The 13,308-nt window shown below is 39.8% G+C and overlaps 1 protein-coding gene and 1 long non-coding RNA gene across 3 annotated transcripts in view; one reads left to right on the top strand and one right to left on the bottom strand.

Moving 5' to 3' along the window:
- Positions 1-4,092, top strand: part of LOC114144261 (uncharacterized) — a 35,367-nt gene extending 31,275 nt beyond the window's left edge. Inside the window, exons 3-4 of the long non-coding RNA XR_003595454.1 lie at positions 3,388-3,453; positions 3,979-4,092. This is a non-coding gene — a long non-coding RNA (uncharacterized LOC114144261). The remainder of the gene's footprint in view (positions 1-3,387; positions 3,454-3,978) is intronic.
- Positions 1-13,308, bottom strand: part of prkcaa (protein kinase C, alpha, a) — a 142,550-nt gene that overhangs the window by 13,466 nt on the left and 115,776 nt on the right. For both annotated transcript variants that reach the window (XM_028016886.1, XM_028016885.1), the window contains 2 exons: positions 5,549-5,629; positions 3,969-4,076 (listed from right to left, as the gene is read on the bottom strand). In XM_028016886.1, coding sequence (XP_027872687.1) covers positions 3,969-4,076; positions 5,549-5,629 — 189 coding nt within the window. The remainder of the gene's footprint in view (positions 1-3,968; positions 4,077-5,548; positions 5,630-13,308) is intronic.

The raw sequence follows: 13,308 nt of genomic DNA on the forward strand, positions 1-13,308 counted from the left end.
GGTCAGCGGATGACAGCTAAACAGATGGGCCTACAATGTGTGACATAATGGCTTTCCCCTCGTTTTGCCTCTGCCCTGCTCTGCCGTTAGAGAACCGCCGTCTCTTCAGCTCACTCCGACAACGACATGGCGAGACAATTTGCACCCAGTCTAGAAAGTAAAACAAGACTCGTACGCCAACCCAGAACATGGAAAGCTGTGCAACATTGATAATTGATAAGGCTTTACCTAATCAAATTAGAAACAATGTCCCACTCTTTTGATAACTTTCAAAAGAAAGCCCACTTAGCGGGAAGAAATATCCAAAGTTTCACAATGTGACAAAGCAACCTGGGCTTAAAATAAGATGTATATGATTAATAAATCTAAAGTATACATTAATTTACCGCAGCAACACTTTGTTCAGATGAAGCAGATAAAGGACGGGAACAAATGGAGGAAATATGGATGCAAAGCCCGTTGGTTTCAGGATTGCCAAAGGGTTATTAGTGAGATGATTTACTGTGTTGAGTTTAACCATTAACCAGGCTGCTGAGCTGGGGTTACTCAGCCCCCACAAGAATCAAGCCTCTGAAATGGATATCACCTCAATCCTATGGAAAAGGTTATGGACTACGATTAATGGACCAGCTCAAACAGACAATACAATTTCTGCTAAGAAAGCTCATCAAATATTCCTGCTAGAAATGTGTGTGGTTTCTGTGCCATTTGCTATGAATAATCCTCAACGAGTTCTACCTTTGGAGGCCAATTCTGCATTATATCAATAGTAAGGGTTTTTAAAACTTAACACACATAATAACTTGTGTACAAATGTAGGGGTGCACCAATTGCAGTTTTCTGGCTGATGGCCGATTATCGATCTTTTAAAAAGCCTGACCTGCCTATTCAGAATTTGGCCGATATCGTTTTGCTTTTTTTGTCTGAAATGTTACTAAATATAGAGAGAAAGTTGCTGAGTTGGTAACTGTGGGGTCACTATTGTTGACTGCAAACTTTGCAGTCATGACCTGCTGGGTAGATCTATCAGTCAAACCTCTGTCACGGGACAGCAGGAGAGGCCAGTGGCTGATTTTTAAACCTTTGCCGAGGTAGATATGATCGCTGGATAAGATCGGCTTCGCATGTAAAAATCGGCTGATGACCGATCTCCCAAAATTAAGGAAATCGGCACCGATAAATCAACTGTCTGATAAATCGGGGCACCCCTATACAAAAGCATTTAACTTCTGTTATTGATGACCATCATCATTAACACACTTCCAGAAAACTGAAAAGCCATAATAAATGTAATACTGACCAACATTTTTGATGATGACTCTCAAGAAAATGTAAAGTTTGCTACCGGTTTCTCGATTGGTGACTGTACGTTGTTCCCAAAACTTTTAAATTTTGAATAACGTCGTTCAAAGCGCTTTGAACGACATTGTTGCTAAAATGTGCTACTTTATCTGAGTTTGCAGACTGCATTGAATTGTTGTTGATATGGACGAGAAGCAAAGGTAATTTGCGGGTTTAAGTCGGCCCACAGGCTGCCAGTTAGTGAAAGACATAACCCTGCTGCCAAACACACCATCAGGATGAAGCGCCTCACACTTTGAGACACTCTTGAAGCTGAGCGACTCACTGATTGGTCTGGAAGCCTCACATCAAAGTGTGATGTACAATCACCACCACAGACGATTTAAAATAAATAAATAAATAAAGTGTGGGCATTTTAATCAGATTTTTCCCACTGGTGTTAACGACCTGACTTCAACACATCAGGACCAAATTAGCAGATCATTTAGTCACACATGCTGCAGCTTTGATGAAACTTTGCGGCTCCATCCAGTTCCTGCTGAGAGCTTTAACAGTAGCAGACAGGATGGGCAATGAGGCGAGAATGAATACATATACAAAAATATTACAGAGTAAGAAGAAGAAGAAGTAAGAAGGTTAAGAAGAGCAAAGCTTTTTAAAACATGCGTTTCATTACTATTATTATTCTTTTTAAATAACTGCATTTGGTAATCAGTGTTTGACCAGAACATGAACGTTGAGAGTAAACTGATGAGAAATAATGTGGGAAATTTTCATGTCCTTCAAGCATAAGTGTAGTTTTTCATGCTCTTCCTGTTCTGAATAGTGCGCGTCTATTGGGATCAAAGGTGTGAAATTCACAGTGTTCATTGTGTCAAGCACCGATAACCTTAAGTTCAGTGTCTATACAGTGACATTAAGGGATGCTACTGAATTATCGGAGCCGTATTTCAGTATCGGCTGCGTTCTTTCTGCAGCAGTGGTACAATAAGTGTGATTCGCATAAGATATTCAGCTCTTCTCTGACTAGTCTAAAAGAAATCAGTGGCAGGCTTGTTGGGGTGATGATGAAAGTGTGTATGCTGCACTGTTGACTGTGCTGTAAGGTGATGTAGAAGTGCTATTTTCCCCGACATTGTGTCTTTCTACAATATTAAAAGAAAAGGCAAATAGACAACAATGTGACTGAAGCAGAAAAAGGCTTTCTGGAAAAAAAAAACCCACAGGGAAACATGGGGTAAAGTAAAAGAACAACTAACAAAACACAATTAAATGTAAATAATCTAAAAGCCGTGAAGTAATAACATGTCCCTGGGAAACAGGAAGTGATGGATTACTGACCACTCAGTGGTAGTTGTTATTGTGTCTTGTCTCTATGCTGTAACTGCGAAGTAATTTCCCTGCTGGGATGAATAAAGTACTTCTATTCTATTCTATATTCTATTCTATAAAAGTTCATCATCGCACAAATAATCACTTAAATTAGAAAAATGCTTCATTTATTTTAACTTTAATGGAGTTGTTAGCTGTAGTGCTAATTGTCTCACTAATCACAAAACAATAAGTTTCCACTTTGTTTTACAGCTAAGTAAATGTTCTCAAATTAAAGGTTGGGATTTTAAAGAGTGTCTTTATTGCACCAAAATAGAAAAGCTAATTTATTTTGTCATTCACACATCAAGGGTGCCAATAAAAGCAGAGTATTACATGTTTCCAAGATTCCAGCAGATCTTCAACATCACTCCGTCTCTCTTCGTCAAATGTTAGGACAAACTATTGCTCTTATAAGGGAAGTAAATCTCCACAGTATGAGAAGATAAACAGGGTTAAAGCAGAAGAGCGTCGGGCTGCAGGACGCAGACGCATTTCTCAGCAAAACACAAACCGAAGGAAAAAAAAGAGGACAAAAATAATTCGGTGGAGAGGAAGGGACAGCAAGACAAACTTTGCAGGGCCTCAGGATACAAACAACACTACGTGTTTTATATTAAATTCTTCTAACACACAAGTCGTTTCTTTTTTTCTCTGTATCGGTTGAGAATATTTTTGACGTCGTTTGGTTTATCAATAGTCTCATTTTTGCAGGAGAAACGCCAAAGGCAGCGCCGTCAAAGCCTGATCCTCACCTTCTGCTGATTTTGACATCAAACTGTAAGAAATCTGTTCAGGACATTTCGCATCTTTCTCACACCACCTTATCGACATTTTGAGGTTGGGATTTTGAGCATCATTATGCAAAAGACAAAAAAACAAAACACACCATCAAATTCTAGTTCACGTTTTGAACTTACCAGTACAAGAATTAAATGGTTTAAAAAAATTGTGCAACATCCCAACATCTGTAAATCCAAATGGATCTGGCTGTGCTCTGTGGACATATGTTTCTATTTTTAAGTTTATCACCTTGTAAGAGAACCTCAAGTTTTAAGAGCTAATGTTATAAGGTCTTATAACATTATAACTAATGTTATAAGGTCTTATAACATTATAACTAATGTTATAAGGTCTTATAACATTAGTTAATGTTGTAAAAGCCACAATAAAAAAAAAATTGAAAAGCATATTTTTAGAGGAGGAAAGCAGACATAAGCTCACATAATCCAGTTTTCATAGTTAGAAAATTAAAAATAAAACAAAATAAGGAAAATAATTCCTTATCTGCTCACCCCTTTGCAGATGGAGACGGCTTCTTTGGACATGGACTTTGGGTAGGAGACGTTGTGCTCCATGATGGACTGGAACAGCTCGTCTTCATCCTCCCCATCAAATGGAGGCTGTGGGTGGAAGGACACCATGTTCAGGATGTCAGGGTTTGATCCGTCATCACAAAGTTTACAAATGCGTTCAATCGGCAAAGCCTCATCACGAATCGCCTCCGCTTCGAACCGAAACGGCTGCAGACGCAGCAAGGCTTTTATACTTTATTCTCTCTGCACTGACCGTTTCCGCTAAAAAATACACATTAAACGAGATTTAAAAGACGACACATTTTCATCTGAACAAAAGCGGAAAAACGGGCAGAAACGGTGGATGTGAAACATTTGATCATGTTTCCCAGGAAGACCTTGTAAGGTCAGTGAAGTGGATGACCCAGCTTCCCCCCTGCTTGCTGGCTCGTTATCATCAGTTACCACAATATGGCTGCTCTGACAGCCCATAAAATGAATTATTCGTCATTTCCACACCAGCGGCCCTCATCGACTGCAGGTAGCCTGTCTGCATGAATATATATGTCCTCCTGCTTTTTTCCTTTAATATCATCAGTCTACTTGATATTCCTTTAGCACCGCTTTGACAGAACAGGAGATATATTAGTGGTGTTGTGTTATTTATTACACATGTTTAGTTTGTAAAACTTACAAAGATTTAAGGTCAAAGTGACACAAAGTTATATATATGTATGTACTGTATGTATGTATATATACAGTATATATATATTTTTTTGTGTGAAATTGTCAAGGTTGTTCAGATTTAGGTCAGTTCTACATTTGATTATTAATAACAGTCTAAAGACACAAAGGCAGGTTAATGTGTTTGGAAGGAAGCTGGTGTGAACTAAACTGAGCAAAAACTAAATATTACTTAGTTTAGACAAATATCACAAAATAAAAATGACGGTTTGTTCCATTTCAATCTAGTAAGTATGCAGAACACAGACAAGAAATCTGAACATTTTATTGTTGTAAACCCAAAATGCTTCTTAATATGCTTGTGCGCTTTTGTTACAGTGATTAGTAAAAGTATTCACATACACAAACCTCACTATTTCAAGTGGTTTAAACTCCAAGGAGAACAATGTGAAGCAGGAGAAAACGCACATATGGTTTTTATGTACTTTTTATTCTTTTATTGTATTAATTGTTTTCTTTTTTATGTAATTTGGACTTTGAGTCTGTAATAAAATCTATCTGTCTGTCTAACATTTTGTTTCCACAAATATTCATAAATCCATTTCAAATCTTTCCTGCTTTCATTTGTGATTCTTTCTTCATCACAGTTAAGTGCTAATATTGCTGTTGTTATAGAACATATAATTCGAATGGAATAAATTAAAGTGTTGTATCTTGATAAAAAAACAAAAGATAAAGATGGCAGCTGCTTATTGCAGAACAAAATAATTTGGAAAAACTCAATTGCAGCAAAAGGGCTTCAGTCTTGGATGCATGAAGAAGAAGCCTGGGGCCTCGTATTATATGCAATATATACATATATATTTTTAATTTGTTTACTGGTGGGAACCACTCACCTGTCCTGCCAGCATTTCGTAAAGCAGAACTCCATACGCCCACCAGTCTACAGAGCGTCCGTACGGCTGATACGAAATGATCTGGTGAGGAGAGAGAGAAAAAAGAAAAGGCAAGTATCAGCTTAGCGCAGCTCAAACGAGCAGAGCAACGTCACGTTTTCCCTCTGAGTGACGAGAACAGGTTTTCACGGCGGTGACAATCTCCTGCGAACATTTTAATTCAAACGGACAAGATCGCAGCGGAGCTGCTTAATATTCAGAGTGGGATTTTAATCCTGTTAGGCTTGAGAGATTAGCTAATCTGTCGGTGCTAGTGACTGAAAGAATATCATAAATGCTGAAAATACACATTTTGTGCTATTAAATGTTTTTATTTACGCTTTATGACGACAGAAAACAGCTTTCTGAGCATAAGAAAGCAAATAATCAAAGGCAACAGAGACATTTGCCAATGTGCAGCTGTAGAAAGCAACATACTTGTGTCACATCAGACCTGCAACTGTCAAATACTTTTATTATTTAGTTGAATTACAAATTAATTTGACCTCAATCTGAAAGTACATCAAAATACCAAAAAAAGTGTGTAATATAAGAAAACTGTGATGATCTCCTGCAAAAAAACCTTTATGAGCATTTTCTCATGTAAATTTACAGTAGGGCATTTTCAGTAAACGTCTTTAATAAAGCCATGCTTTACTGTGGAAATTATGAATACAACAATACAACACAATACGACACATTTTTAACATTTTACTTTACTAGAGAGGATTTACAAATCTCAAAACTCACTGATGTTAGATCAGACTAAATGTTTCCCGTTGTAGCAAAATGAAAACACATTAACAGGTTGGTGTGGTTCCCACAGCTACGGCTTCATCTTCTGGGCTTTCTAGAGAGTTTAATGGCGGAGTAATCTCGGCTTGTGAAAACTCCGGACTTGCTCTCGTTATTCTGGTATGTCACAAACACAAATAACTTTGGTAAACTGTTCCTATTTGAGGTCAAAGTGTTAGAAAAAAAAAAAGTTGGTATGAGCGAAACATAGATTTTCTTCAGGATACTGATCCGTGGAGGAACATCGGACTTTTAAACACAATTTTCAGTTGAAACATTAAATGGAAACACCAGTAAAAGGAACTGGTGTTCCTGGATTAAAATCCAGTTTAGAGGATTGAAAAGTGCACAAATAGCTGCACTGTCCCTTTATCTTAGTAAATACGGTGAAAACTGGGGGCATACAGAGTAAAGGTGTGATTTCAGCGAAGTCGCTAGCGATAAACGATGGATGATTCCTCACCACCCTATGATTTATATCACTATTATACCACTTATTTACTGTATTTATTTTAGCAGACAATAGAGAGCTGAACATTTTTGACAGAAAGGAAACAGTTGGTGTGTGGGAAGACGGCTTTTAACAAACACCAGGAGAGAGTCACCACTTATAATTTTAGAAGAGAAAAAAAAACAAAAAACGGCAGTTTTAGCTGAAGACAACACATTTTAAAACTAAATGAAAGTTCCCGCCGTATGCTAGCACGTTAGAGGGATCAACACTGTGCTCCCTCTGACATGCTACATGGGAATTATTAAATTCTTTATCCAGTTGATAATTTTTTCACAGCTAGACTTTGTCTTTTTATACAATGCTTGATGTGAAGACGGCATAACCAGCGCTGAAGAGGACAAACCACTCCTGGATCCCAGGAAGCTGCTCTCCCTGCAGACATGCAGAGCTCCAGTGGGTCGCTCTGACACTCGCTAAGGTTACTGCTCTCATCCGGTCAACTTCATTCGCCACACTCTGAGGACGCACATAATGTACTTGTACGTCCCAACTGTTTACACATCATTAAAAAAAAAACTAAAAAAAAAAAAAAGGCAGCTGCATCCACAAGACGTGGGCAGTGAATGCAACCTTGTGCATCAAAGAACCCCAAGCTTTGCCATCCAAAAATATTCACACTCTTTCAATCTATTCCCACGTTGGCGCGTCGCAGCCGCAAAACCTCAGCGCAGTTTTTAATGAGGATTTTATGCGATCGGTAAATAGAAAGTAGCTGATGTTTTAAACATTTCTAATTAGGATTTCAGAAATACTTTTGCTGCTCAGGCCTAAAAAGTTTAAGAAAAATCTCTTGGTGTGTAACGTCTCTGAAACCTGTAGAGGGTGTTTTCCTATTTTTCCAGATGTGAGATTAAGTTGTGGAAAAGTTCGAAACAACTTTAGATTATTGCCCAAAATCCCACATAGCAGTGTTCAAACCACCTTCTGAAAATGGAAAAAGAAATATGGCACAACTCCCAAACCTACCCAGTCGAATCCTTTTAACTCGTTAACTGTCATGACGACGCCGGTGCCACCATGGAGCCATCGACTTACAACGAAGTGTTTTGATGGTGACGGTTTAGGAGTAAAGGAACATTAATTAAAGACGTAGCTTTGGAGGAGCTGCATGTATCCACAACTCAGGTGAGAAAAATTGGTGACTCAACTGACTTCATCAGTCCTGCATTTCAAAAATATGGCCTTCAATACTGACAAGAATGAAACATCGCTGTAAAAAAGGCCATAAGAAGTCCCATTCGCAGTTTGTCACAGGACAATGTAAGAGGAACATGCAGTTCAAGGTGCTTTAGTCAAATGAAACAAAACAAAATGTCTTATCTTAACATGGAACTCTTTCCACGTCCTGTGGAGCTCATCTGAACAATCGATTCCCACTCGAGTCTGTTAGCATCATGCTATGGGAATGCCTTTCTTCTGTAGGGAAGCTGGTCACAGTTGATTTGATCGGCCCAGTCAAAGTCCACACCTAAACCCAATTATCTGTAACAAGACTTGAACACTGCCCATTAGAGTCGTTCTCCTCTCTACTCTCCAAACAGGACGGTCTCTGCAGATGTACAAAAACTGGTTCCTTTCATTTAACAACTATCTTGTACTTTCTATTGGTCTAACTCATAAAATGCTAATAAGACACATGAAGGTTTGAAGATGTAATCTGACATCATGTGAAAAAGTACAAGAGGTACGAAAGCTTTTGCTGGTCACTTTAAAACACGAGATGTTGTTGCACCCACACACACACACACACACACACACACACACACACACACACACACACACACACAAAATCCACTGCTATGCAAGTGCCATACGTCTCCTCAGGCCCTATTCAGAGTCAGGACCGATGACCTCTGCTGCACTCAAACCTGCCCTGAGGAACTCCTACAGCGTTTATAGCATAACATTTAGCCACAACTTGCAGCAGAGATGACCCCCTCCCCCCCCACATAAACTCAGACAAGACGTATTCATGTGTATAGAAAGAGAGTTGTGTGGAAGCAGATCTTCTCTGGGAATCACAACCTTCACTGCGTCACACCTAACTGCTGCCTTTTCCCGCGGGAGCAAGAAGCAGGCACACAAATAAACGCAGGTGGGGGGAAACGCTCCTCTGGCATTGATGCACTCCTGAGGGCTGATGGGAGACAGCTGGGCGCGTAGCAGACAGATCCACATGCTCATGTACCAACATGTTACTTTTAATACAGGAACACGTGGAAATATCAGAGAGCAAAGATTCTGTTTCATCACAAACGGCTTGATTTCTCTTGTGGTTTTCTATAAAGTTAAATCTTTTCTCGGTGCCTCCCATCGTGGATATGAGTCAGAATATCTCCTGGTATTTACGTTTTCACATATGTTCATGTTACAACAACCTTTAATGCACCTTGTTGGGATTTTATGTGGTAGACCAACACAAAGTATAATTGTGAAACTTGTGAACATGCATTGTTTTCAGTAGGATTAGGGCTGGACTTTGACAGCATCATTCCTATGATTAGGTTTTGATCTAAGCCATTTCTATGGAGTCCCTCCAGGATTTTGTGAACGTTTGTGTTTCTCATCACAACATGACATCATGTCAGGCTAAAGCGGCAGTGGAGTAGAAGTAAGAGATACTGCCTCTTACTTCTGCAAATGAATGCAGATGAATGCAAACTCCCACTTGCTACATTGGGTTTCTAAAGTAGCACCACAAAACCCCAAATATTTGGACCATTTTTGTGGAAAGTCTCCAAAAAGAAAACCCCCAAACAATTCTGTACTGGCTCTAAAAATGTGGGAATCTGCTGATTTTGTGTGAATCTCCAAGGTCACGGAATTGAGAAAAACCAGAAGAACTGTCTGGTGTAGTTCTGGCTTTATGTTCAGGGTTTTTATCTTTCTGACAGCAATAACTCGCATCAGATTTTATTATTAAAACTTCAGGCCTATAATTCTAAAACTGTGCAGAAAATCAACGGTATCGTTCACAACTTCTCCTTCTGTTCACTGATTGGCTCGGTAAAAAAAAAAAAATGGACTGGAGATAATCCAAGTCAAGTGGAGAAAGCCCAGACTGTGCTGGAAATGAGAATTTTGTTTTAGAAGACTTGCATGTTCATCAACAAACCCAAACATACAAACTACCTTTTGTAAGCTCTCAAAGGTTCAACAAAATTCCACACTCCTCCGTTTAAAATCTTCAAAAAACCACAAAGACGAGTGCAGCTTAATCCTGTCTGGCTGAAGCAAATGTCCTGGAACGGAGCTGTAACTGGTACGCTGAAGGTGAGCCGCCATCTGAAGCAGGCAGCCTGGCTTTTAGGCGATAGCTGCTTCTGGCCAGAGAGCGTGATGAGCTGTGACAGAGCAGAGAGCAACTGGTGGATCTTTCAGAGGGGGAAGGGAAACCGAATAAAAGGCGAGTAAAGCGTGCGGAATCGTCCCGAGCATCTCTTTCTGTCACTGTTATTCCTGGGCGGCGCGGTAAACAAGTTAATATTTAATGCCTCGTCTCTGCTCATTCCCAACGGCGGAATTTGATTCGTGAAATTCCTGGCGAAGGACAGCCATCTGTGAAGGATGGCTGTCCTTCCCCCTCTCAGCTGACAGCCCGATGCTGGACGGAGGTCGATGCGCTGCTCACGTCCGACTGGGCGGCTCGTCCAGTCGCTGCTGGTGTACGACGACAGGACAACAGCTAATAATGCTGCCAGCGTTTTGTGCGCTGGTTTGAAAAACCACATTAAATTTAAATGAAATACAAAAGAGTTCAACAGTAGGTTGAGTTTGTAGGGTTTGATTTGAAAAAAAAAAAAAGGGTATTAATAATTAAATCACATATGGGAAACTTATATATTTTTTATACCGTTACATCTTTATGTTTTATTTACATTATTCCTCTGAGTGATTGAAATTGCTCTGGATTTTTGCTTCAACTTTCTTTACTCCTATACTCTAAATTTATGATGGAAAACAGACTAAATGTCAGCGCTGTGAAGGCCCAACGGGACTGAGTTCAAAAACTTCAGAGGGACAGGAGGGGGAATACGAAAAGTAAATAATTAATAACCGGTAAAGTGGATTCCCACTGAGCTCATCTCTTCTTGTGATTTCTATCGGACAGATTGGCTGGAGTCGTGCACTATTTATTCCCTCATTTTCCTCGGACTTCAGTCAAGCGCCAAGCGAAATTACTCACAAAACTGGTTTGGGAATACGTTGGAATACACGCGTTTTTCTACGGGGCAGCTTAAAAATGATTTTGGCTGAAAGACTGAGAGTGTAATTTGATTGTTAAAAAGCTACAAAAAAAAAAAAAAGATTATTTATTTTTTTTGGAGATGTTCACATCCAGAGCCTCCCAAACAATCAATATTCAAAAAATCTAATTGTCCCCATATTAAACATCAGAAGAAAAACAGTTCAAACATTTGAAATAACAACTCTGAGCATATGATTATCCGATTAATTGTCAGGATGAATGATAGAATAATAGATTACTAAATAAAATAATCGTTAACTCCAGCCCTCATGCATTGTATCTTTTTTTTTTTTTTTTTTTTTATCGCCCCGCAAGGGGTCTTTTTGTGGGCTCTAGTGTCCCTTTTTTCAAAGTAGGCTGACAGGAAAGGGGGAAGGAGAGGGGAAGACATGCGGTAAACGTTGTCGGGTCCGGGAGTCGAACCCGCGACAGCCGCGTTGAGGCTACGTTTTGCCTGAACGTGGGTTGCGCTAACCCCTCCGCCACCACGGCACGCCCTTGCATTGTATCTTTGATTAATTTATTTTTTCAAACTACCACTCTGGAGATTTTGTTACAGCTAAGAAAAAGATTTTCATCTTTAATTATTACATGAAACTAAACTAAAGAATTGCTACACGGAAAGTGAAAACCAGTGGGAAGCTAATGGCTAAAAACCAGTTTTCTGGTTTTTAGCTTACCCCCTGCGCCGCCACAGCACGCCCCACCTTTGGAGGCCTTGGTCCTCGACGCGGCCGTCGCGGGTTCGAGTCCCGGCGACCTTTGCCGCATGTCCTCCGCCCTCTTTCCTGTCTGCCTACTGTCGCAAAAAATGTAAGCCACTAGCGCCACAAAAACTCTTTGGAGAAACAAAAAAAACAGTTTTCTTATTTATGTTTTGTTGAGCCTAACTCCTCAGCTGTCTTCAGAGCGTTAGATGGGACGTATTTGGAAAAGCGCCTCTCCCTTATCTCGTTTTGTGTTTTTAATTAGCCAGATGGTCAAACACCACACAGTGAGCGTTAAACCTCCGAGATCCTTGAGCTTGTTTCTTTGAATTTATCTTCCCACGGGAAATCCACCGACCTTCTGTCTGACATGACAGCTGACAACGAATTCAGCCGAATGCTCTGAAGACTTGCTTTCACATGAGATCTGACATGTTTCAACATGCACAGAAGAGGGGTGAACCCTCGGCCCTGCAAACTGAAATCTGCCTCACTCTGGACCTCAGTCCAAAAATAGACCCAATGCAACAAAAGACGTTCAGAGAAATTAGCCCTGTTTACCTCATGACACGTGTTTAATACGGAGAGACAAGCCGCTCTAAACGTTGCTGATCTGCTAAGCGGAAAGTTTTAAAACACCAGAGCAAAGTAGGTTAATGCCAGACAGCATATCATTAAGGTCCTGTACTGCAGCACGGCACATTTGGTGCACAGTGTCACTGGAATTTGACCTTAGAGTCTCTCTGGCTACATTCTGTACAACACAGAATATAGGCATTTAGACACATCAGGCCCACGGAGCGCGGATATCTGCCGCCTCATGTCAGGACCGCTAAGACGAAATAACAACTGAAGGAAAGCGACAGAGGTGGGAAAAAACCTGTCAAAACGCAGGAATGTAGACAAATTTCAACAATGGGTGGTTTTCTTGTGAAAAACGAAATAGACAATGACATGTAGTAGCTGCATTATGTTAGCACGTATTATAAAAATAACTCATTTAATAGACAAGAGCAAGAGGATGTTCAATAGCATCTCCTCTGCATTTAGATAAGACACCAAAAGTCCATTAGAGGTGAGCGATTCTGCGATGTTTTAGTATGATGCGATACCGAGTAAATACAGGACCAGCACCCCCGATACCGATACGTTTTACTGAAGCTTGATGTATCATCCAACTTCTGACCTTCTGGTTTTTAATTTGAATTATTTTCTCCAAATCAAGAAAAAAAATTGGAGTCCATAGATGTCAAAATGCCGGGATAATATATCAACATAACCGTAACAGTAGAAAAGCAGAACAAATATGTGAGCATTTTTTTATCAACAAATAAAAAGTGCAACAAATCAGTATCATGTCTGAGGTACAGTTGAGAAACTAGAATGGAAAAATAAAATAAAATATCAAAAGGGAGTCTGAAACTAAAGTATCGATCTTACTACGCTAGTATCAATC

Source organism: Xiphophorus couchianus, chromosome 5 (genome assembly GCF_001444195.1).
Source record: "Xiphophorus couchianus chromosome 5, X_couchianus-1.0, whole genome shotgun sequence".
Taxonomy (NCBI): Eukaryota; Metazoa; Chordata; class Actinopteri; order Cyprinodontiformes; family Poeciliidae; genus Xiphophorus; species Xiphophorus couchianus.